The 26,628-nt window shown below is 43.4% G+C and overlaps 2 protein-coding genes across 6 annotated transcripts in view; one reads left to right on the top strand and one right to left on the bottom strand.

The window, feature by feature from the left end:
• ZDHHC16 (zinc finger DHHC-type palmitoyltransferase 16) overlaps nucleotides 1-16,105 on the bottom strand; it is a 122,580-nt gene extending 106,475 nt beyond the window's left edge. The window contains exon 1 of one of the 4 annotated variants that reach the window (XM_069239614.1): nucleotides 15,996-16,105. The gene's annotated coding sequence lies outside the window, so the exon portion shown is untranslated. Of the gene's footprint in view, nucleotides 1-15,535; nucleotides 15,683-15,995 lie in introns of those variants that run through there. The other 3 variants (XM_069239616.1, XM_069239613.1, XM_069239615.1) reach the window with 3 other exon arrangements.
• Nucleotides 16,106-16,537: 432 nt separating this feature from the next.
• EXOSC1 (exosome component 1) overlaps nucleotides 16,538-26,628 on the top strand; it is a 128,618-nt gene continuing 118,527 nt past the window's right edge. Inside the window, exon 1 of one of the 2 annotated variants that reach the window (XM_069239618.1) lies at nucleotides 16,538-16,695. In XM_069239618.1, coding sequence (XP_069095719.1) covers nucleotides 16,662-16,695 — 34 coding nt within the window. In that variant the 5' untranslated portion in view covers nucleotides 16,538-16,661. Of the gene's footprint in view, nucleotides 16,696-17,393; nucleotides 17,500-26,628 lie in introns of those variants that run through there. The other variant, XM_069239617.1, reaches the window with a different exon arrangement.

Genomic DNA, 26,628 nt, shown 5'->3' with positions numbered 1-26,628 from the left:
CTGGTTGGTGTGTTCAATTGGTGTCTCCTCCTATAGAATTCAGGTGGCTTCATGACTGACGCACCTCGATTTACCTGCTTCCCAAGTCTCAGGCTCTCCAGGTTTCTGAAGGTTTACCAGTACTCTTGGCACGTTATCAGCCTTCCTTACTGAGAACCTACTAAGTCCTGAACTGGACTGGGGGTTATGGCTGGAAATTATGTGAACTATTGCCTATGTCATTTATGTAGGCAATACTGGAAGGACATGTGTGAGTAGACAGTGAAGAATTACAAACTCATGCAAAGCTGTTAACAAACCATCAAAGATGTCTTTGGAGTTTCATTAATCCTTAACCTAATTTTCCCCCAATTAAGTGCATTTGCTCTGAACTTCTGTCACTCAGAGCAGAGTCACTCTCCAAGGGCAAAGTCTTGGGTTTCAGCATCGGAACCCAACAAAGTATCCTTTTAAGTCTTGGACATCACAGAGACGTTGTTCAAATGCAGGAAAACAACTAAATACAATCTGGAAGATAGGACAAACTAAATGGGAGGAACTGCTGTCACATTTGTCCAATGTTGTTCCCTTGAAGGACTACAAGCTAGACAAGTAGGTTGAGTACACATCACCATGCTCTCCTGATTATATCTATCTAGATTTGTGCAGTGCTACTTATCGGAATAAAGTGAAGGGTCTGAGAAGTGAAAAGCTCCCACTTATTCTGCAAATCAATATAGGGTCACTGGGTTCCCTTTCTTATTTGGGAAAATAGCTTCAGTTGTTTCCGGATACAGCAGTCATGTACCCTAGCTATATCACGAGGCGAGTGAAAGGTCCCCAATGAAAGTCCCACAGGTGATGTGGTACGCAGAAATACTGCTCCTAGAAATGACACTTTGCTGGTCTGAATCCTAAGGAATGATGTTTAAGTGTTGTATCAATTTCCACCAAGAACCCTGGAAATTAGGCTACCTCTAAAGAGGTAAAGCATATAAACATACAGCACATTCCCGTTTACGAATGCTTGTTCACATTTATAAATATGCAGCCCGCTCTGCGGAGATGGAAGAAAGTTTATAATATTGCATATTATACACATTGTGTCACCCAACACTGCACTCATCCCTACGCTGCCAATAACTGAGGTTGCTCTTTACTTGGAGGAAAGAGAAAGGTATTGGTTTCTACTCTTTACTACACACAAAATACCTCAGTACATCAGTGCTGCTGTTTAATATGAGAAAAAACATGCAGTTGCATCAAAATTTGATGCTGTTGGAGGGGAAAGATTAACATCAGCTTTCCTGTGCCCAAAGAAACTATAATGATGGTGCTGATATTGCCATTAACTCTACAGTGACTATGAAAATTGGTCTTTAGTACAGTCTCCTTCAACCCCAGCAAGCCGAATACTGAGGCTGCAAGGAAGCTGATGGCTTCTAAGGATCAAGCAGTGCCTTCTCTCACGAGCCACAATGCCTCGTACAACACAATGAAAACTAAATAAATTACAATTAACACAAGAGAAGGCAAGTAACGGCTAAAGAAAATAGTTAATGCATTGTGTGGAAATAACTAGACCCATTTTGGAGACATGATGTATTGGTGTCGTTTCTATTTGGAAAATAAATATTAATTTCTTTAAAGGACAATTATTTATCAGAACATGTATTCCTAGCTGTGTTTCTACACTCTCAATGTGCAAGCCAAGTCACAGTTTTCAATTTAAAAAAAGGTAGACCCAAGGTCTAACTTGGTGCACTTGGAGTACTGTGAATTCATGCGAGAAGGGTGAACAAGACGGACATCTTTAACGGTGCTCAATGGCTCATGAATGTGAACGACTCTGGAAGTGCTGAGCAAAGCAATAAGCACTGGGTGTGGAATTGGCTGATGCGTCTTTGGGAGTTCGGTGCCATTAGATATAGATTCCACAAAAAATAATTGTAAAGTCTACTGATGGAGAAACAAAAGCACAATTGTGGCCACGTTCAACTTCTCAACAAAATGGTCCCAATCGTACTGACTATAGTGGAACACATAAAACAATAATATAATCAGAGTGCTTACTCATCGCCAGAGACACAAAGTGAGGCCAGTACGCTTAAAAGAAAGGCCAAAAGAGGAAAGCAGGATTTGAAATAGCTGAAATACGGGCACTTTGCTACATTTTCAGGACCGCCTAATAAGAACTGGATAAGATCAAGATTCACTGACTATCAGGAGTCAGTGCCTCTGGACGTCACCTCTTGACACTCCCAAGGTCCACAAGGTATAGGTGTTAATGTTTGTTTTTGAAGGGGCTGTATGGGTTAGCTATGACAGGTCCTGGTGCCCGGAGGGTATGGAAGCCATTGATGGGTTGGTATATTGTGATGGGTCTGCAGCAAATGCATGTTCCCTCATCAAGTCCAGTATGTCTTGCAATCCAAGGTGGCTGCTTGGATGTTCCTTTTTCACCCCCATAGAACCGATTCATGGCCTTCCCAATACAATTTAGAGTTCTGCGTCAGATCTAGGACTGTAACTACTTATTGGACTCGATGGGGTTGTCTCAGCTCAAATTCACAGTCGCTACACATTGGCCTTTCCTGGCCTCATCGCATTCTGGTGTTTTTCCCCACTCACACCAGCGTCATCTCCTGGCTTCCTCTTCATCTCCACCTTTATTGTCTCCCTCTGGTTTTTGTTGGCTGTTGCTTCTCCTGTAGTGCACTCAACGTAACATCAGACAGCTCCTGCAGCCATGAGGTGAACCAGTTATCAGTACCAGCCAGATGATAGCTACCTGAAGCCTTTTATCCCAAAAACAAACAGCTGAAAAATCATTTACAATATCCTGGGCTGGATGGTGGGATCCTTTAGCTTATAAATTTGAATATGGAAGTTCCAGTGGTTGAATATGTATTCCATAATACTAGTGCCAAGCCTTCAAATTGAACACTGGAAAGAGGTCATTCAAGACAATGACAAAATCTAGCTCTATGATGACTCCAGATCAACCGCTGGCATTTATTCTGTAACGGTGAAAGCTTCAGGTGACACTAACAAGGCAGTTAGGAATCTGGTTAAACCGGAGGGGTGGTGCTCAGAGTTCATACAGAGGGTCCCTGGGTTTTGCAATCTTGGATTCCAAGTTGGCAGGGAACTATGGGAGCATCTGAGTGGCCAGTGCCAGCAGGTGACATCAGAGCCCTCCCCGGATAGGTGCTTACCTGTTTAGGTGACCAACCCTCTGCATCCCTTACTTCACCTTCTCAGTGAAGAAACTTCATCTGGACCCTCCAGGAACTCTACAAACTGCAACAAAGAAGCAAACATTGTATCTTCAGCTCCTGCCAGCAACTGCAACTGTTTTCCGGTTGTGCATCCTCAGAGGACAGCCTGTCTTCAGCCTGCACCATAAGAGCAAAGGAATCTCCCTTGGGGTGAAGGAGTCACTCCCCTGCTTCAGCAGGCACCTACTGCAACGACAACCGGCTGCATGGATCCCATCTCCTGACTAGCTGCGTGGATCACGGGTGGTGGACTGAAGTTGTCCTGAAGGTCCTAACGTCCAACTATCCAACTTTGGTGGAGGTAAGAGCTTGCCTCCCCATGCAAGACAGTACCCCCGTGCACTGCATGTTTTGCAGTTGCTAAGGCTTGTTGGCATCCTTCCATAAAGTTCTTTGTGCGTCTTGCAGCTCTGGCCCTCAGCACTCTATTCTGCGACACACATCTTCCTGAGTTGTTCTCCGGTGGCGTGGGAGCCTTTGTCGTAGTGCTGTATGGGCCTCTTCTTGCACCTCCTTTGTCCCCGTGCTGTGGGACTCCTGTGCACGCTGCCTGATCTTCTGTGGGCTCACTGAGTTGCTGACAGCCCCCTCTGACTCCTCCTCCTGGGTAGAGTCCCCCAGGCCCTCTTGGTCCCGGGCAGCGCCATTTTCTGACTTGCGAGCTTTGCATGTGCCAAGGCTTGTTGGCAGACTCCAGCGACGCAAACCAGACTGCAATCCTCCATCCGGCGTGGGACATCACTTGCACCAACCAGGAACCCAACCCCATCTTCTTGGGTGCAATACTGACTATTCTCCTTTACTGGTGGCTCTTCTTTTGCACCTTCATCCAGGTCAGCAGGGGCTCCTTTTCTCCCTGGACTCTTCTGTGCTACTTGGGCTTGGTCCCCTTCTTCCACAGGTCTTCAGGTCCAGGAATCCACTGTTGGTGTCTTGCAGTCTCTTCTGGTTCTTGCATAATCTTCTTTCTCGTGTTTCTGTGTGTTCTAGGAAAGTTACTGTACTTTACTCCTGCTTTCCTGGGCTCTGGGGAGGGTTCTAGTACTTACCTTTGGTGTTTTCTAGTACTCCCAGGGACCCTCTACACACTACACTTGCCTAGGTGGGAAACCGACATTCGCATTCCACTTTTAGTATATGGTTTGTGTTCCCCCTGGGCCCATTTCTAACTATTGTGATTGTCACTAATTGCACTGTTTCCTAACTGTTTTTACACCTGTTTTTGCATACTGGTGTATATAATGTGTGTATTACTTACCTCCTAAGGGAGTATAGTCTCTACGGTATTTTGGGAATTTGTGTCACCAAAATAAAGTACCTTTATTTTTTTAAACTGAGTGTTTTCTTTCATGTGTGTGAGTACTGTGTGACTACAGTGGTATTGCATGAGCTTTGCATGTCTCCTAGATACGCTTTGGCTGCTCAGGTACAGCTAACTCTAGAGAGCCTGACTTCTAGACACTGCCTACATTTCACTAATAAGGGATACCTGGATCTGGTATAAGGTGTAAGTACCATAGGTACCCAATACAAACCAGGCCAGCCTCCTAAATAGTGCTATACCTCGCTTCTGCAAGCAGGTACTATGGGATATTTCTCTCTGACGCTAAAGAGATTTCCAGTAATAGACTTCTTGTAGGACGGGAGGGGGATCTATTTTTTTGTACCCTAGGGAAACACAAAGGTGCAGTTTTACACCTTTGTTTTTTGGCAGACCGTCATCTTACATTTTGGACAATTCTACACAATATATTAATGTTAGTAAGGAGATATGTTTCTAAAAACTCTCAATCTGATCAGATAATGAAACCAAGGGAATGGGACATAATAGTGATGGGCATGTTATGGTCAACCAGGATTAAGAGGAATGGCTCCCGGTTTGATAATCAATAAACTGGTCATATTTCTGACCCAGACAATTGCCCGAATTTGTATAATTACTAAAATTAACATTTTTGTGACAAAGTTTAGTATTTGTGTAACTAAGCGACAATGTGTGTAAACATGCTATTACCCTTTAAATTGAAGTGCTATGCCCCCTTTTCTATAATAATGCAAACATGTGTCACAATATGCAGGGTGCATCAACTATACTGAATAAATCGGCTGAGTATGATAATTTCCTTAAGTAATGTTTCCCTAATAGTTTGTAGTCTGAAGAATCCAGTGAGCTATTGTTACCCACGACCCTTCTGTGCTCCCTCCATATCACACCAACAACAATGCAGCTATAAAGTAATGTCAAAATGGAAAGTTAGTGTAAGGAAATGCCTCCTTGGCATGGTTGCCCCCTGACTTTTTGCCTTTGCTGATGCTATGTTTACAATTGAAAGTGTGCTGAGGCCTGCTAACCAGGCCCCAGCACCAGTGTTCTTTCCCTAACCTGTACTTTTGTATCCACAATTGGCAGACCCTGGCATCCAGATAAGTCCCTTGTAACTGGTACTTCTAGTACCAAGGGCCCTGATGCCAAGGAAGGTCTCTAAGGGCTGCAGCATGTCTTATGCCACCCTGGAGACCTCTCACTCAGCACAGACACCCTGCTTGCCAGCTTGTGTGTGCTAGTGAGGACAAAACGAGTAAGTCGACATGGCACTCCCCTCAGGGTGCCATGCCAGCCTCTCACTGCCTATGCAGTATAGGTAAGACACCCCTCTAGCAGGCCTTACAGCCCTAAGGCAGGGTGCACTATACCATAGGTGAGGGTACCAGTGCATGAGCATGGTACCCCTACAGTGTCTAAACAAAACCTTAGACATTGTAAGTGCAGGGTAGCCATAAGAGTATATGGTCTGGGAGTTTGTCAAACACGAACTCCACAGCACCATAATGGCTACACTGAAAACTGGGAAGTTTGGTATCAAACTTCTCAGCACAATAAATGCACACTGATGCCAGTGTACATTTTATTGAGAAATACACCACAGAGGGCACCTTAGAGGTGCCCCCTGAAACTTAACCGACTATCTGTGTAGGCTGACTAGTTTTAGCAGCCTGCCACAAACCGAGACATGTTGCTGGCCCCATGGGGAGAGTGCCTTTGTCACTCTGAGGCCAGTAACAAAGCCTGCACTGGGTGGAGATGCTAACACCTCTCCCAGGCAGGAATTGTCACACCTGGCGGTGAGCCTCAAAGGCTCACCTCCTTTGTGCCAACCCAGCAGGACACTCCAGCTAGTGGAGTTGCCCGCCCCCTCCGGCCAGGCCCCACTTTTGGCGGCAAGGCCGGAGAAAATAATGAGAAAAACAAGGAGGAGTCACTGGCCAGTCAGGACAGCCCCTAAGGTGTCCTGAGCTGAAGTGACTCTAACTTTTAGAAATCCTCCATCTTGCAGATGGAGGATTCCCCCAATAGGGTTAGGAATGTGACCCCCTCCCCTTGGGAGGAGGCACAAAGAGGGTGTACCCACCCTCAGGGCTAGTAGCCATTGGCTACTAACCCCCCAGACCTAAACACGCCCTTAAATTTAGTATTTAAGGGCTACCCTGAACCCTAGAAAATTAGATTCCTGCAACTACAAGAAGAAGGACTGCCTAGCTGAAAACCCCTGCAGAGGAAGACCAGAAGACGACAACTGCCTTGGCTCCAGAAACTCACCGGCCTGTCTCCTGCCTTCCAAAGATCCTGCTCCAGCGACGCCTTCCAAAGGGACCAGCGACCTCGACATCCTCTGAGGACTGCCCCTGCTTCGAAAAGACAAGAAACTCCCGAGGACAGCGGACCTGCTCCAAGAAAAGCTGCAACTTTGTTTCCAGCAGCTCTAAAGAACCCTGCAAGCTCCCCGCAAGAAGCGTGAGACTTGCAACACTGCACCCGGCGACCCCGACTCGGCTGGTGGCGATCCAACACCTCAGGAGGGACCCCAGGACTACTCTGATACTGTGAGTACCAAAACCTGTCCCCCCTGAGCCCCCACAGCGCCGCCTGCAGAGGGAATCCCGAGGCTTCCCCTGACCGCGACTCTTTGAACCTAAAGTCCCGACGCCTGGGAGAGACCCTGCACCCGCAGCCCCCAGGACCTGAAGGACCGGACTTTCACTGGAGAAGTGACCCCCAGGAGTCCCTCTCCCTTGCCCAAGTGGAGGTTTCCCCGAGGAATCCCCCCCTTGCCTGCCTGCAGCGCTGAAGAGATCCCGAGATCTCTCATAGACTAACATTGAAAACCCGACGCTTGTTTCTACACTGCCCCCGGCCGCCCCCGCGCTGCTGAGGGTGAAATTTCTGTGTGGGCTTGTGTCCCCCCCGGTGCCCTACAAAACCCCCCTGGTCTGCCCTCCGAAGACGCGGGTACTTACCTGCAAGCAGACCGGAACCGGGGCACCCCCTTCTCTCCATTCTAGCCTAGGTGTTTTGGGCACCACTTTGAACTCTGCACCTGACCGGCCCTGAGCTGCTGGTGTGGTGACATTGGGGTTGCTCTGAACCCCCAACGGTGGGCTACCTTGGACCAAGAACTAAGCCCTGTAAGTGTCTTACTTACCTGGTTAACCTAACAAATACTTACCTCCCCTAGGAACTGTGAAAATTGCACTAAGTGTCCACTTTCAAAACAGCTATTTGTGAATAACTTGAAAAGTATACATGCAATTTTGATGATTTGAAGTTCCTAAAGTACTTACCTGCAATACCTTTCGAATAAGATATTACATGTAGAATTTGAACCTGTGGTTCTTAAAATAAACTAAGAAAAGATATTTTTCTATATAAAAACCTATTGGCTGGATTTGTCTCTGAGTGTGTGTACCTCATTTATTGTCTATGTGTATGTACAACAAATGCTTAACACTACTCCTTGGATAAGCCTACTGCTCGACCACACTACCACAAAATAGAGCATTAGTATTATCTATTTTTACCACTATTTTACCTCTAAGGGGAACCCTTGGACTCTGTGCATGCTATTCCTTACTTTGAAATAGCACATACAGAGCCAACTTCCTACATTGGTGGATCAGCGGTGGGGTACAAGACTTTGCATTTGCTGGACTACTCAGCCAATACCTGATCACACGACAAATTCCAAAATTGTCATTAGAAATTGATTTTTGCAATTTGAAAAGTTTTCTAAATTCTTAAAAGACCTGCTAGGGCCTTGTGTTAGATCCTGTTTAGCATTTCTTTTAGAGTTTAAAAGTTTGTAAAAGTTTGAATTAGATTCTAGAACCAGTTGTAGATTCTTAAAAAGTATTCCAACTTTTAGAAGCAAAATGTCTAGCACAGATGTGACTGTGGTGGAACTCGACACCACACCTTACCTCCATCTTAAGATGAGGGAGCTAAGGTCACTCTGTAAAATAAAGAAAATAACAATGGGCCCCAAACCTACCAAAATACAGCTCCAGGAGCTTTTGGCAGAGTTTGAAAAGGCCAACCCCTCTGAGGGTGGCAACTCAGAGGAAGAGGATAGTGACTTGGAGGAAAATTCCCCCCTACCAGTCCTATCTAGGGAGAACAGGGTCCCTCAAACCCTGACTCCAAAAATAATAGTCAGAGATGCTGGTTCCCTCACAGGAGAGACCAACACCTCTGAAATCACTGAGGATAACCCCAGTGAAGAGGACATCCAGTTAGCCAGGATGGCCAAAAGATTGGCTTTGGAAAGACAGATCCTAGCCATAGAGAGGGAAAGACAAGAGATGGGCCTAGGACCCATCAATGGTGGCAGCAACATAAATAGGGTCAGAGATTCTCCTGACATGTTGAAAATCCCTAAAGGGATTGTAACTAAATATGAAGATGGTGATGACATCACCAAATGGTTCACAGCTTTTGAGAGGGCTTGTGTAACCAGAAAAGTGAACAGATCTCACTGGGGTGCTCTCCTTTGGGAAATGTTCACAGGAAAGTGTAGGGATAGACTCCTCACACTCTCTGGACAAGATGCAGAATCTTATGACCTCATGAAGGGTACCCTGATTGAGGGCTTTGGATTCTCCACTGAGGAGTATAGGATTAGATTCAGGGGGGCTCAAAAATCCTCGAGCCAGACCTGGGTTGACTTTGTAGACTACTCAGTGAAAACACTAGATGGTTGGATTCAAGGCAGTGGTGTAAGTAATTATGATGGGCTGTACAATTTATTTGTGAAAGAACACCTGTTAAGTAATTGTTTCAATGATAAACTGCATCAGCATCTGGTAGACCTAGGACCAATTTCTCCCCAAGAATTGGGAAAGAAGGCGGACCATTGGGTCAAGACAAGGGTGTCCAAGACTTCAACAGGGGGTGACCAAAAGAAAGGGGTCACAAAGACTCCCCAGGGGAAGGGTGATGAGACAACCAAAACTAAAAATAGTAAAGAGTCTTCTACAGGCCCCCAAAAACCTGCACAGGAGGGTGGGCCCAGAGCCTCTTCACAAAACAATGGGTACAAGGGTAAAAACTTTGATCCCAAAAAGGCCTGGTGTCATAGCTGTAAACAGCATGGACACCAAACTGGAGACAAGGCCTGTCCCAAGAAAGGTTCCACTCCAAACTCCCATCCAGGTAACACTGGTATGGCTAGTCTCCAAGTGGGATCAACAGTGTGCCCAGAGCAAATCAGGGTCCACACTGAAGCTACTCTAGTTTCTGAGGGTGGGGTGGATTTAGCCACACTAGCTGTCTGGCCGCCTAACATGCAAAAATACAGACAGCAACTCTTAATTAATGGGACTAGAATAGAGGGCCTGAGGGATACAGGTGCCAGTGTCACCATGGTGACAGAGAAACTGGTTTCCCCTGGCCAATACCTGACTGGAAAAACTTACACAGTCACCAACGCTGACAATCAGAGAAAAGTACATCCCATGGCAATGGTTACTTTAGAATGGGGAGGGGTCAATGGCCTGAAACAGGTGGTGGTCTCCTCAAATATCCCAGTGGACTGTCTGCTTGGAAATGACCTGGAGTCCTCAGCATGGGCTGAGGTAGAACTAAAAACCCATGCAGCAATGCTGGGTATCCCTGAACTGGTGTGTGTGAAAACAAGAGCACAGTGCAAGGCACGGGGTGAACAAGTAGAGCTGGAGTCTGGAAGAATGGCCCAGCCTACCAAGAGGAAAGGAAAGTCAGTTGGGAAACCAACTGCAACACAGCAAAAGAAAGGGAACCTCTCTTCTCAGGAAGAAGTTCTGCCCTCTGAGGGAACTGAGCCTTTGGAGCTTGAACCTTATCAGGTTGAGCTCTTAGGCCCAGGGGGACCCTCAAGGGAGGAGCTGTGTAAGGGACAAGAAACCTGTCCCTCTCTTGAAGGCCTTAGGCAGCAAGCTGCTGAAGAGTCAAAAGGCAAGAAAAATGGAACGCATAGGGTCTATTGGGAAGATGGACTCCTGTACACTGAGGCCAGAGACCCCAAACCTGGTGCCACTAGGAGAGTGGTAGTGCCTCAGCTGTTCAGGAAGTTCATCCTAACATTGGCCCATGACATTCCCCTTGCTGGACATTTGGGACAAACCAAGACGTGGGAGAGGTTAGTCAACCACTTCTACTGGCCCAATATGTCCAACATGGTTAAGGAGTTTTGCCTCTCCTGCCCCACCTGTCAAGCCAGTGGTAAGACAGGTGGGCATCCAAAGGCCCCCCTCATTCCACTTCCAGTGGTGGGGGTGCCCTTTGAAAGAGTGGGTGTGGACATAGTTGGTCCACTAGAACCTCCCACAGCCTCAGGAAATATGTATATCCTGGTAGTAGTGGATCATGCTACCAGGTATCCTGAAGCTATTCCCCTTAGGTCGACTACTGCCCCTGCAGTAGCCAAGGCCCTCATTGGTATCTTTACCAGAGTGGGTTTCCCTAAGGAGGTGGTGTCTGACAGAGGTACCAACTTCATGTCAGCATACCTAAAGCACATGTGGAATGAGTGTGGAGTGACTTATAAATTCACTACACCATACCATCCCCAAACTAATGGCTTGGTTGAGAGATTCAACAAGACATTAAAAGGCATGATCATGGGGCTCCCAGAAAAGCTCAAAAGGAGATGGGATGTCCTCTTGCCATGTCTGCTTTTCGCTTACAGAGAGGTGCCACAGAAGGGAGTAGGATTCTCACCCTTTGAACTTCTGTTTGGTCATCCTGTAAGGGGACCACTTGCCCTTGTTAAAGAAGGCTGGGAGAGACCTCTCCATGAGCCTAAACAGGACATAGTGGACTATGTACTTGGCCTTCGCTCTAGAATGGCAGAGTACATGGAAAAGGCAACCAAAAACCTTGAGGCCAGCCAACAGCTCCAGAAGTTTTGGTATGACCAAAAGGCTGCACTGGTTGAGTTCCAACCAGGGCAGAAAGTCTGGGTTCTGGAGCCTGTGGCTCCCAGGGCACTCCAGGACAAATGGAGTGGCCCTTACCCAGTGCTAGAAAGGAAGAGTCAGGTCACCTACCTGGTGGACCTGGGCACAAGCAGGAGCCCCAAGAGGGTGATCCATGTGAACCGCCTTAAGCTCTTCCATGACAGGGCTGATGTGAATCTGTTGATGGTAACAGATGAGGATCAGGAAGCAGAGAGTGAACCTCTCCCTGATCTTCTGTCATCAGACCCAAAAGATGGCACAGTAGATGGAGTGATCTACTCAGACACCCTCTCTGGCCAACAGCAAGCTGATTGTAGGAGAGTCCTACAACAGTTTCCTGAACTCTTCTCCTTAACCCCTGGTCAGACCCACCTGTGTACCCATGATGTGGACACAGGAGACAGCATGCCTGTCAAGAACAAAATCTTTAGGCAGTCTGACCATGTTAAGGAAAGCATCAAGGTGGAAGTCCACAAGATGCTGGAATTGGGAGTAATTGAGCGCTCTGACAGCCCCTGGGCTAGCCCAGTGGTCTTAGTCCCCAAACCTCACACCAAAGATGGAAAGAAAGAGATGAGGTTTTGTGTGGACTACAGAGGGCTCAATTCTGTCACCAAGACAGATGCCCATCCAATTCCAAGAGCTGATGAGCTCATTGATAAATTAGGTGCTGCCAAATTTCTAAGTACCTTTGACTTGACAGCAGGGTACTGGCAAATAAAAATGGCACCTGGAGCAAAAGAAAAGACAGCATTCTCCACACCTGATGGGCATTATCAGTTTACTGTTATGCCCTTTGGTTTAAAGAATGCCCCTGCCACCTTCCAAAGGTTGGTGAATCAAGTCCTTGCTGGCTTGGAGTCCTTTAGCACAGCTTATCTTGATGATATTGCTGTCTTTAGCTCCACCTGGCAGGATCACCTGGTCCACCTGAGGAAGGTTTTGAAGGCTCTGCAATCTGCAGGCCTCTCTATCAAGGCATCCAAATGCCAGATAGGGCAGGGAACTGTGGTTTACTTGGGACACCTTGTAGGTGGAGGCCAAGTTCAGCCACTCCAACCCAAGATCCAGACTATTCTGGACTGGGTAGCTCCAAAAACCCAGACTCAAGTCAGGGCATTCCTTATTTTGAGAAGAGGAGGACTACTTGGGAAACAACATACTTATTTTAGTGTTAATAACAAGAGAAGAGTTTTGCAACTCTAAAGGACTTGTCTCATATTATTAAAACAAAAACGCATGGGAATAGGAAAACGATGTTTTAAAATGTAAAAGGTAAAGAATATATACAGAATTAAAAGATTTTTAAAATGTTAAAATGTTAGTGTGAAGTCAATGTTGTTATAAAGCATCCTGGGCCCTATAAACATGCAACTGTCAGAATGAAAAGTGTTTTTATACCGCAGCTAATTGAGGGACATAGCCTAGACGGTTGAGCGCTGTCAGCTTGCAGACCCCCAGAACTGGTGAGACTGTGCAAGTACTTACAACATTTGCCAACTTTAGAACACCAGAACCACAAGGGGAACAATTTAAGGTGGCAGACAACTGCCACCTGCACATTCTAAGCCCCCCATACTACGACCATGGAAGAAAGGAGTGTCTTTTTAATATGTACTCGCTATAGAGAGACTGACACTGCCCACCCCCATCTCACCTAACAAAACCGACAACAGTACTCTTAACTGCTAATCCGTGGAGGCTCCTGCAGGGCTAATTTTCCACCATGCTGCTGTTCTAGGCTTGTGTGTACCTACTGTTCAAAGCAGCCTCTGCGCTGCCACCTCCGGCCCCTGCATCTATCTGACATCCACTGGCCCGTAGGATTATTAAACACATTTAACTAAAAATATTTGTATACATTAAATATATAAAAGAAAACTCATCATTTTAGGCCATTTTGCTTAGCTATTGAGTTTTCAAATTTCTTATGTGTGACATTTTCAAGGTTTTCGAGTACTTAAGATCAGCGGTCGAAGTGGGAGGGTTGGTCCGACACAAACAGGAAACTAAGGAATGGGCGGGAGGTGCTGGGGGACGGCAGTGCGATCTGATTCAAAGTACCATGAGTTCGAAGGAGAGACACAGAAGAAGAAAGTAAGTATTTCGCTCACAGTGAAAATATTGGCAATCGTGCAATAATCCATGTATCAGGGTCAGTCCCCTAGGCGGTACCAAAACCGCCTCAAGGCAGGACAAACAGTAAAGCATTTACCAATGACATCAAGGGATTTCTGAAAGGCAGGTCCAGGAACGAGTGAAAGTGATGGGAGTGATTAAATCACACTGATAGATGATAACACGTCGGAAAAGCAGCGCTTGTGCGCTGCTATGTTCGACCCACAAACCATAGAACTTCACTTAAAAAGTCAAAGATTACAGGGATGTTATAGTTAGGCTCACATTCTAAACATACCAAACCATAGAAATCCACCTGCTATAGTTAGAGTTATCTCAAGTAACTATAACTCGTGCCCTAAGGTAACTATAACACACGGCCTTGCCACGCACTGCTAATTACCCCACAAATTACAGCACTCATGATATCCTTGATAACAACATTGATAATATCAATGTGATATTTGCAGTATTTTTTTTGACAAACAAACTGTGCGTGGCAGGGGCACAAGTTATTTGTTATCTTATGCCACGAGTTAAAGTTACTTGAGATAATTCTAACTACAGCAGGTGAATTTCTATTGTTGGGTACATTTAAAATGTGAGCCTAAATATATCCTGCCTGTAACCTTTGTTTTTTAAGTGAATTTCTATGTTTTTTAATTCTATTTCGTAACTGTAACATCCACGTCAATTAAGTTTTTTCCAGTGAATATATATGTTTTTTTTAAATTCCAAAATGTATTACTGAGCTTCATTTTATCACAAAAATTGACCTGACTGAACTCTCACATTTTTGTTCTGAATTGCAAACTGTCCTTCCATAAAACGCTCTAAACCAGTGCTTCCCAACATGTGGTCTGAGGTCCCCTGGGGGTCCACGAAGCCTCCTCAAGGGGTCCACTACTGCTTAGAAAATTAAATAATTTTAACAGATTAGGTCCACAGTTTACAGTAATGACTTAGTGGGGGGGTCCCCGTGTTCCAGTGATGATAAAGTGGGTGTACACAGAAGTCAAAAGGTTGGGAACCACCACTGCTCTAAGCAAAAGGCGTACATTTTTGGATCAATTACTGATAAACGGGATCGGAATATCCACCTTGGGGACAGATTTGGGGGGGTGGGGGTGAATCCTTCGATTCCTTCTTTGGAAAGATACACTCACTTGCGTGACTCACTAACTAAATAAAAAAATGATACTTGCTGCGCGATAACCATGAATATGGGTTGGATGTGTCTGTCGTTTGTGATTCCACAAATCATTGACAGCAATGTGATTTGCTTTTGATATTTGTAATTTACTTTTAAAAAAATGCACTAAAACTATACTAAAGTGAAAATAATGAAGTATTCACGCCAATTTACGAAACTGCATTACTCAGACCACGGTAACCAAGCAAATCTCTGGGTGCCACGAAAGGAAAAGGCATCCCCTATATTCAGGGCTTTAAATGGAAAAATAGAAGTGCAGGTACTCTCTATCAGAGTACCTGCTTGTTTCTGAGAAGTGCCGGTACTCTCCAATTAAAAGCATTACGTTTTTCTTGAGCTATGCCGGTACTCTCCCTCTCAAAATAAAAAAGTGCCGGTACTCAGTACCGGAGAGTACCGGCCCATTTAAAGCACTTAATATAGGCTATATTAAGGAAACTAATCGGACCAATGGGCATCAGTTCAATTTCAACGACAAGATCTTATCTATAATTCGCTCACATTTTCCTATATAATATAGTTTTCTTTGATGATCATCCTACATTGGTCCACATTTGACGTCAAAATGGATAAGTGGTATATTAATTCAATCCCAGCACCAATAAGTACCCATTAAACCCTTACATCTTTTCTGGGCAGAGCAACCAAACGACCAGAGTTGACACAGTCCTACCTCTGCTACAGACCGTTCATCACATGTTGTCAACCACCGAACTGCCAGCTGTCTCCCACATATACCGGGTCAGGGGTGCACAGGAGAAGAGCCATCAACCCTCTCCTTCTATAAGAGCTGCTGCTCAACCTCAAGGAAGAAGACTACAAATAGAATTAAATTGAATCTGTCCTGGCACCCTCACGAGTGAGGCGGCCATCTTTGAAGAGAACAAATACCGTGAGAAAATGAGTCTATAATAAGTGGCCTGATGATTTTGATTTAAAAAGAATTGTTGGGCTAATATACATTTCCAAAAAATTAAACTCTAGATTGAAAAGTCTGCAAAGGATGCTTCAGACTAATAATCGTGTTAAATATAAACAATAAATCGGCAGTTTTTAAACTGCGCCGTTTCAACTGGCAGCGAAAAAAAAGGGCGATTCCGTTATCATGGACGTTATTATTATGTTATAATTACCGGAGGAAGATTATTACTGATTGTCATTCTTTTTTTCGGATATTCGTAGGTATGGGTCTGCCGAGCATTTCTTACACGCATGCGTATGTTGTTTCTTGGTACATCCAAGTGACGTTTTGAAGGACGGCGTTAGAAACAAAAACAATCTATAACCAACCAAAATACACTTTTCCGTGGGTCTCTCGTTATGTTAGCTATTTAAGAGTAGTTCAAACGTAATTTATGGCTCATCTATAGCATTTTTCAAACTGACCAAGGCGGCTGTGTTCCTTTATATTGATGTACAGAAAAACGCCATTGAAAGCACTACGATTTAAAGCAACAGAGGCTTAAGTTGAGGCCTGTTGGGTAAAAGTAAATACTATGCACGTGAAAAGGCTATGATTTTATGGACTTTTAAGAAAACATTGCATAATTCACTTCCTTTCTCGAAGCTTGCCTTTGAATAATACTTAGGAGATCTATTATAAGATGGCCGCCGCGATATAACTTTGCCGCACGGACCAAAGCCAACGAGCCTAGCAGAGAATCTGTGATGTTTCAGATAGAGGACTGTTTTGCAAGTTGCCCATTACAAAATGGCCATGTGACAGAACCAATCGCGTTGGATCACGCTCGGTAGACCTTGCATCGCTTTGCTAGAGTGTGAGACTAACAGACCGTCGTATGGTCATGGCTCCTGCGCGGTACTGTGTACCTGGTAAGTACGTTTCTCTCAAGACTGTCCATCAATTTGGCCGTGAAGTTATTCTAGGAATGTGTACTGCAGGAGGTTGCGTTGCTATCAGGGCATGCTTTGCCTTTGGATCCACGCTATCTAATGGCTCACAGCGATCTGATGAATAGTTAATAGAAACCGTGTTTTATTTAATAATATATTCATCTACACTACACTTCTCAATTGGTTGACTTGCGTACTTCTTTCTCCCTTACTTGCCATGTGGCCTTGTATTGTAACGCACACGACAGATCGTTTCTTGGGCAGGAAGCATGCACTTCACATTTGAGAATACCTAAAAGTAAGGTTTGAACAAAATAGAGGGAATTTAATTTCCCCATTAACTTCAGTTTGAGTGGGGATATTTAAAGCAGAAGGAAGCTATAACAACCTATTTGTTTGAGCTCAGATCTTGAGTTTCCCCGCACAAAACAGTGACGAGGAAGGTTTTTAATTGGGACCTTTTTCCATGTTCTCACACGAGGTGTGTATTTTTTTCCTTGGAAAAACTGTAAAGTTAAAATGAAGCTTGCCTCGATGGGGTTGTCAATCGTGGCTAGGACACAACACTTTCAACAACTAGAAATTCACAATTCACCCTTTCCTACAGCCGACCTCCATCATACTTCTTTATCTCTCGCAGCTGCCACCACTTTAGAAAGGTCAAAATGAGATGCCAGTGAGAGATGGAAGGAACTTCTAAAATGTTGTATGCTTGTGCCCCTAGGATACAGGATGAACCGTTTCTTAAATGGCAATTACAGATTTGTTTCTTTGTGTGGGAAGGTATTGCTATTTTGTGAAAGTATCTAATATTGAGGACCTGCTTTGTGAAATTGTTGTTTTGTCATGAGGTATTATACAGTGTAACATACTACTTGTATGCCAGTTCGTAATAGTGCTTTGAGTAGTATATGGTTGGTGGTCTGACACATTTAAGTGTCTCAGACTGAGGAGGTAATTGCTTATTTTTCTTGTTACGTTCAGGAGTTATTATCATATGTCAGAACATACGTCTATTACTCTTGGTATCTTAAGATGGTGTTCCATAATTTTGTCTTTGGGAAATTGAATTCCATTAATGTGACTTTATTAGAGATGTAAGTCATTTAATGTGGTATTTTATGTTGGAAAACATGTTTATATGTACGTGGCATGATCTGGCTGGCTGGGAGTTCAGGTTGTTAATATTTTGGGGAGGGCATCAAATTTCGCAAGATTTTTCGTAATTTTAGGATGCTGCCTATGTTTTGGCTCACCTGCACGAACCCCAACCTAATTTGTAGTTGGAGTCTTATTTTTTGTTCCTTCCGGCCTGCCTCTTTGTGTAGTATTAGTAACATTTGGGCTAGCTAGGTCATCTTCATCACCAACATCCTGTTTGTTGATGGGTTTATTCTGATAGTGTTAAACATTCAGTTGTCTGATTTTTACACTGAGCCACAAGGTGTGGCCTGCATATGTGTCGAAAGTGTGACATTTTGCATCGTCACAGCATTTGTGTCTTTGAAGTATGCTTTTGATTGTGATGTTTCAAACATTGGAATTGATGTAAAAAGACATGTATGCTAAATTGGTGCATGCTTAGTGCCCTCTAAGTGAGATTTTCCTAGCCTTGGTGTCTGAAAGTCCTTCTTTGGACTCGGAATCCAGAACAACGAGGTCTGGGTAACCTAGTCCCTTTCAAAGGTGACAGATCTTCAACCTTTGCAGAGCCCTGTAATGAAGGGGCCCCAGAAAGATGGCCTGAATGGAGGAGAAAAGAAGACCTACTAAACGAGCTATGGATCTGAGGGAACAAAGAGGGATAGATAAGGCGTGACATATCTCTTTATCAGCATCACCCTCTGTTGAGGTAATTGAAGCACCAATTCAACAGTGTTCACTATGAAACTGAGACATTCGAGACGTTGAGAAGGAATTATAACAGACTTTTGAAGATTTATAAGTAACCCCAGCCATGACAAACTGTTTCGGCAAAGGTTTAGCTTATCCAGCAGGCAAGACTTGTCTTGTGCCATGATGAAGAAATCATCCAGATAGACTATGAGTTTTATCCCCTGACCTCTGAGGAAGGCTGCTACCAGTTTGAGGATCTTGGTGAAGCACCAAGGAGCTGATTAAAGACCGAAAGAGAGAGTTTTGAACCGAAAGAAAGAGGCTCCCCCATTGAAATTGAAGAAATTTCCTTTAGGAAGGATGAATGGCTACTGAAAGATACGCATCTTGGAGGTCCAGACGGACCAACCAGTCGTTTTGAAGCAGAGGATCTCGTAGATGGAGAATAGTCTCCATCTTGAAATGGTGATATACCACAAAATTGTTGAAGAGCTTCAGGTTTTTAACTGGTCAATGTTTGTTGTTCTTTTTCTGAACCAGAAAGATGGTACTTAGGAACTGTGAAACCTTTTCTATAGCCTGTTTTGTCAGTAAGGACTGCACTTCCACCTGAACCAGAAGGAACTGATCTTGGGGGAAAAATGAAGAGGTTAAGGCAGGTGAGTCTGAAAAGGAACCTGATATAGCTCTATGCAGTAAGCTTGAACGGTTTGGATAACCCAAGGATCTGAGGTTAGAGATTACCAAGCATCTAGACAGGATCCCAGTCTGCCTCTTACTGGAGGAAGGCCAGAATTGGAAGTCCTCACCTGCAAGCTGGTTTCCTTTAGACCTGTATCCTCTGTTATGGGCTCCACAGAAACATCGAGGATAGAATTGAGGTTTTTACCCCTGGTTGAATTATTGTTGGATGAAGGAGCCTCTCCCGAGGGATTGCCCTGTGGAAGAATAACAGCCGGCAAATCAACCCCTTCCTTTGCTGGCTCTTCCAAAAACACGCTGGGAAAAAAGTTTCTTCATTGAAGAATGCGCTTTATCCAAAGAAGTAAACACAGAAACATACCTGCTCATTTCCTTGATAAACAAGTCTCCAAAGAGAAGGCCATCCACATTAGGGCCTTCCTCTTTGGTTGCCAGTGAACTAAGCTTGGGGTACATTTTTAGCAGAAGGCTTTTTCGACGCTCCTGGGAGATATAGGCATTGGCTTTGTCCAGCATGCATATTGTTTTCTGAGCCCAGTTCGAGAGCGCTTCAGTGTCCACTTGATTGCCCTCCATCTTAGCCTCTTCGGCCAAATCAAATATCCTAGTTAAAGGTCCCAAAGTCTGTCCTGGCACTTATACCAGGTCCTATCGACGCCTTTCTTGGGATCCTTCCCAAACTTGGTAAAAAATAACATGTTGGGGTTAATTGTGGGAGCATCAGCAACCTTGAAGGGAAGGGAAGGTCTAGGACACTCAGACTTTAACTTATTCCTAGATGATTTATCAAGCGCATGCCTTAAATAAAAGGACATATAATTAGAAACATGATTGGACGTGAACCACTCAGAAGAATTTGGGTGGTGAATTGACATAGGGTCAAACATGGGTTCACCAAAATGATCAACAAGATCATCAGACACTAGATGCGGTGAGAGCACAGAGGGAGAACTTTTACGCCTTTTCTCCAACGGCCCATTATCATAAATATCATCTAAATTGCCATCCCCATCACTGTCAGTTTCTCTAAGATTGAGTATATTAAGGGGAAAGGAAGGGAGCCCCAAAGAATTCGCCTCTTGGGTGGGAGGCCCAAATTTAACAGAAATGCCTCTGGAAGGCATATAAGGGGGTGCCACATGTTTCGTCCCTCTTTTAGAAGGAGCATCCTTGGGGTTCTGCAACATTTTTGATAGTGAGACTTCCAAATTCTTTGAAATGTCCAGCAAGGATATAGAGACCACATGCTGAACAGAGTCTTTAAATAAGTATTTCAAAAATATCCTTTATAGACTGGATTTGCTCATCACCTGACATAGAATTAGAAAATAGCTGTGATTTATTAATGAAAACCCTGAAAAACTTATAAAAATGTGAAAGGGTTAACCAAAACGAAAGGAAAACCCAGAAAAGGCTTCTGTTTAGAAAAAAACCTGACAGAAAAGGGTTAATTCTGAGGGGAAAAAACCCACAGAGAGGGCCTTAATAAAAGGGGGTGGGATGGGGTGTGCCCAGAGGCGGCCCCTGACATGAGTGAAGGCAGTAAAAAGGAAAGCCCTCATCATCTGCTTTGCCGAGGAGCGAAGGACGGAGAGGCTTTTAAAAAGGAGGCCAGCTTCGGCTCAGAGGCGGCAGCGCTTGACCGGAGCAAGACGCAACACGCTTCCAGAGGCAGGAATACCTCAGAACAGGCACAACAAATGTTAGGGACAGTTCGAAGAGCACTGAGAGCCCATGGCCCTCACCATAAAATTACTGTAAACACGCATATGAATATAATGAATAAATAATAGAGTTAAAACAATAAATATACAGTATATACGATATAACAAAAAATGTTATGGATGTAATGCGAGCAGAGTACTTATCTTGACAGCGAGAGAAGTACTGGCTAACTTGAAATGTGTGATTGAACCTAATTTTTCATACTAGGTATGCATTTCATACCATAAATTGTTTAAAAGTGACTTATTTTGAAAAAACCAACTTGTTTGCTCTATTGACCTTAGAATGATGAAAGACATCCATGCTACAATTCTTACCTGTGACCATAGGTTTGTACCTAAATTAACTCCAATATGAGTAGCTGTGCTAAATATGTGGGCCTATCTAGTGAAGAGCAGAGCGGGTGTGTGCAATATGTTAATTTCTGTACATCCTCGCAGGCTAGAACCAGCCTGCAGAGAGTAATACATTGAATTAGTATTACTTACACTTGATACGTGCAGCCCCGTGAAATGGCATAGACCACTGATCTAACACTATGTAAAAAGTTGTTAGTTCAGTTGTTATTTATTTTGTTGATTTCTGAAGTTTTAGATTATGACATATCACCACTTTGTAGGATGTTACATTGAAGACAAAAGGCGTTTGCCACAGTTAACACATTTAGGCATCTGTATAATTACTTTCCATTTGAACAGTTACCAGTACGAAATGTGACGCAGGCTGCTAAAGTTCTCTTTAATATTCACACGGTTTGAGTATAGAAGTGAACAAACAAAAAAACTCAAATTGAAATTGGTAAAATGTGCCTGTGCAAAATGCCACTTAGTATATTGTTCTACGAAATTTGTGTGCAATAATATATGAGAGTTGAAGAACTGGTTTTGTTGTTCAACACACTGCACAAGCATCATTTACTCACCTTGGCTGCAAGATACTATGGAAAACCTTTGCCAGATAGAAGCAAAGAGGTAGTACCGTTCCCAAAGTGGCTTTCATAGAAACAAACCTGGTGTTTCACGTCAGAAAGGCAACACATGGTAAAAACTGACTGCTTGAGAAAAGAGGATTAAAAAAAATATTTTTGAACAACACAGATATTCTTGGGAAGCTGCCCCTTCACATCAGCCCTGTAGTATGTGCACTGCTGGTACACTAACGAGAGCAATGTGACAATAAAAAGAAGATTTGGGGTTGGCAAATGGCTGTAACTTGTGAGTGACATGAGCGGTATTACTGCTGACACCTGCCAATTGTGGTTCGGGAGGAGATAGGGAAACAACTAGGAAATCGTAAGCTATTTTTTAACTTGTTGCATTGCATTGGAACAGTGCGAGATGTGATGGATGTTTCTTGCCATTTCATAATGGGGCCTTGTACTTGTACTAAGCTTCAAATAATCCTTGGAAATATGCTTGTTCATGTTTCAGATAAATGAATAGCTCTTCATATTAGATTAGGCACAACCTTTAGAATTGGCCATTTTAGAAATAGACATCCCAGATACAAAAGGTTATTTTTTTAGATACAGTGTTAGAAATACAGTGCGTTCGTTTAACCCGCCCAGAATAAATCATTTTAATTCATGCAGTTCATTAAAGGAGTAACCTTTGCATGTCGCTACCAGTCCAGACTCTGCCAAAGTATTAAGAACATACCATATGCTGTTCAAGATGGTAAAACTAATATTCCAGTGCGTAAAGACCCCTGTTTCAAATGTTTTGCAGTTGGAATTCCCCAATTTACGGTTGCATGGGAAGCCTTGTGAAATAATTGATGTAGCAGAATCCGTTGTGGTAGTTGATAATGATGATTTATTAACATGCGAGTCTTGGCGCTGTCGGTGCTCCCTCTCCAGCCAAATGTAGATCTCAACTGACTCTTATGGGAACGCTGCAGCCTCCAAGGACCTAGAATATAGAATACTACCCGAGATTCACATTAAAACATATCTCCCCCCTTTTACAGACTTAAATATATTCTATCCGTACATTAAGTGGATGCATAACCATATGTATAACATTCTTATACAACGAAATACACTTTACTAACACCAGTGAATTCTATATTTATAATACATTAGTGGACATAATCTTCTAGATATTTGGGTGGCATTCTTTGTCGTGTCCTTCTTGATTCTTCCACCACCCTCTCACTTTGCTCCTCAATCCCTGTTTCTGTGCATTGTTCACTCCCTTCCTTCCCTAGCATTTCCTTGTCCTCCATCATCATGAACCCACTACACTTCTGTTTGCTCCCATCCTATCTCCTTTCACTACTTCATCAATATTTCCCCTTTCATACATCACCACCCTGCGCATGTTCCACGCTCTCCATTCTACAACACAGTTAATGAGTCTCCTACTTCTTTAACTCTGTATGGACCTCGAAACTTATTTAACCCACCACTATTTCTACCTGGCTTCACTTTTACCCAATCTCCAATTTTTATTCTACATCCATTCTCTCCCAACCTCTTATCTTGCTTTACCGCTATATCAGAACCTTGGGATAAAAGGACCTTCAACCATGCAGGAGACATTTTGGTCTTAGCTCTCCTTCCCCTCATTACTTCAAAACTTATTTTCCCCATCACTCCATTTTCGGTAGTATGATAAGCCCATACTAAGTCACTCACCATCCACTTTACATTCTTCCTTGTTATAGCTATCTGAATTACCCCTTTCACCATATGGTTGGCCCTTTCTACAATGCCATTTGCTTAAGGATTGTATAGTGAGGTGCATGAATGTGACACCCCACCATACTCCAGATACCTCGTCATTTCTTCAGATACTAATTGCATTCCATTGTCAGTGACTATTCTATGCTGGTACCCTTCCTCCTTAAATACATCTTCCAGTACCCTAATGGTGCTTTCTGTAGTGATTTCATGCATGAATTTCACTATTAACCATTTGCTATGAACATCCACCATTACTAAAGCATACCGTAGTTCAGAACTCAATCTCCTCATAGATCCTATAAAGTTCAAGCTTACTGTGTGCCATGGAATGCCAGGTTCACTTATAATGCCCATCTTAGCCTGTTTCCCCACTTTGAACATTTTTTCTCCTTCTTTACAGTCACTACAATGTTCCAGCTACTCATCCACTTCTCTATCTATACCTGGCCATCAAAAATGTTCACGTAACCTTTTTTTAGTTAACGATTGGCCTAAATGATCCTCGTGTACCATTTTAAACAATTAATGTCTTAGATTCTCAGGGGGTATTATTTTATCTCCCCTCAAGACAATCTTATCGTCACACACTGTCAATTCCTCAATTTTTACATATGGCCTTACAGATAATGGTAACAAACTCTCCCTACTACTGCCTTTTATCACCACGTCCACAATCTGTTGCAATATGAGATCTTTGTCCATACTCTCATACCATTTCTTTATCCGAATCACCGCCACTCTACTAGATCTTCTACATTTGCTACTGCACCTTCCCCTTCCAGCACTCCCACTCCAACCTTATCAACTTCATACCATGGTAAAGGTAATCTAGATAAACAGTCTGCTTGAGCATTCTCCCACCCTGGAATATCTTCCATAGTGTACTGGTATTCTTGCAATTGTGCTGCTAACCTAGCTAGTCTTGCTGACACATTTTCACCCCCACCCGGCATTTAGACTTTCAATAACGGCTTATGATTGGTTCGTATTATGACTGGTTACCCCCACAGATACAATCTGAAGTATTCTACTGCCCACACATCTGCCAGTGCTTCTCTTTCACTTAATAATTGCGCTCTGTGTTAATGAAAGATCGTGAGGCGAATGCTATGATTTTTTTCTCCACTTCCATGCCTTTGCGTCAACACTGTTACCAGACCCACCACACTAGAATCCAAAGTAATTATAGGTGTAAGTTTGATATCAAATGGGATAAATATCCCCGCTAAGCAAATATCTTTTTTATGTCCTCAAAAGCCCTCTGTTGATACTCCATCCACTCATATTTGCATGCCTTCCTTAACAATTGTTTCATGTTTTTCATTTTTTTTTCTGAGAAATTCTTTACAACTTTTGCATAAAGCTCAGTGAGACCCAAGAAAGATCTCAACTGGTCTATGTCCATAGGGTGCCTTATCGCCTTTTTCAGGTCCCTCTTTGGCCTAACCCCTGATGATAACGTGTACCCGAGGTATTCCACCTCGTCAACACAAAATTTACATTTCTCTTTTTGAAGCGTCAGTCCTGACTCTATTATTTTGTCCAATACTCTTTTAAGAACTATGTGATTTTCAATGGTGTCAGCAAAAACCAGGATGTCGTTTTGAAAATACACCACAGCATCTATTCCTTTCAACACTTGACCTATCATCCTTTGGAATACCCCAACTGCTGATAAGCCAAATGGCATCCTCGTAAATTGGAATACTCCCTCTGTTGTTATAAATGCTGTCAAATGTTTAGAATCTATATGCAATTTAATTTGATGGTACACACTCCTTAGCTCCAATTTGGAAAAATACTTTCCCCTTTTCGGCATCAAAATCAACTCATTTATACTGGGAAGTGGAAAGTTGAAACAACAACACACAGCGTATAGGGGAACTTAGTAAACAGGCTTGTCTGGAAAGTTGTCAACCACTATGTTCTGTTTTAGTGTACGTAAGTCTACACAAAACCTAAAAGTCGCATCGGACTTCTTTTTGATAACCACTGGGGAAATCCAATTTGAAGTCTCCAACATTTTCATGACCTCTTGTCTGGCTACAATTGGAACCTTTTGTACTTTGTGGTGGACTGGTGTTGCAGAAGCTTTTAGCTTTATTTTGTGTACATAACGCTTAAGTTCCCCAATTTCTTCAGAGAATGCTTTACTTGACCCTTCTAAAATTTGTCCTACATTAGTTTTGTCTACTATCATAACTTGGCTAGGTGACCTAGGGTTAATTATAAGATTGAGGTCATATTGATGTTCCCATCCCAATATCGGCGGTCCACTTTCTGCTACGTACTCCTTACCCTGTACACATCTATTTCGCTATTGAATCTTAGCTAACGCGTATCCCACTATATCTATTTTCTCTCCCTGATGCACTCCGGGACTAATATCCTTTGGAAGTAACCGCACCTCAGGCCAATGCAATTTAAACATACTTTTAGTTATAATCGTGTATAATGATCTAGAATCTACCATGAACTGGACTTTTTTACATTTAACAATGAAGATGGCTTTGGTCTGTTTCTCCCCCCCCCCCCCCCCCCGCCCCCATTCTCCCTTTGATCATCCGAGACACACAGAATTCTGCCCTCCATGAAGTATTTCTCCTCTCCATTTTTCTTGATTGCTGATATCCTTAACTTGTTATCAAATTTACCCATTTGTGCGAAATGTCCCTTTCGCCCACATCATCTACAATCCTTACCTATTGCGAAACAGTTCTTAAATTCAGATGTGTGATAATTACTTCCACAGTTTGTGCAACTTTTCTCAGTTTTTGTATTATAATTACTCCCCTTCCTGTAGACTACATTTTTCTTTGTGCTCATAACATAAATTTTGGTCGTTCCAACAATTGTTTTCTGTCTTGCTCCACATACAACACATTACTATCACCCACTTTCTCTTCCATCTCCTACATACATTGCTCAGATTTTTCTACCACTTTAGCTATCTTTATAGCATC

Source organism: Pleurodeles waltl, chromosome 6, assembly GCF_031143425.1.
Source record: "Pleurodeles waltl isolate 20211129_DDA chromosome 6, aPleWal1.hap1.20221129, whole genome shotgun sequence".
Taxonomy (NCBI): Eukaryota; Metazoa; Chordata; class Amphibia; order Caudata; family Salamandridae; genus Pleurodeles; species Pleurodeles waltl.
The sequence above is the reverse complement of the archived record's forward strand: the minus strand, read 5'-3'. Positions and strand labels throughout refer to the sequence as shown.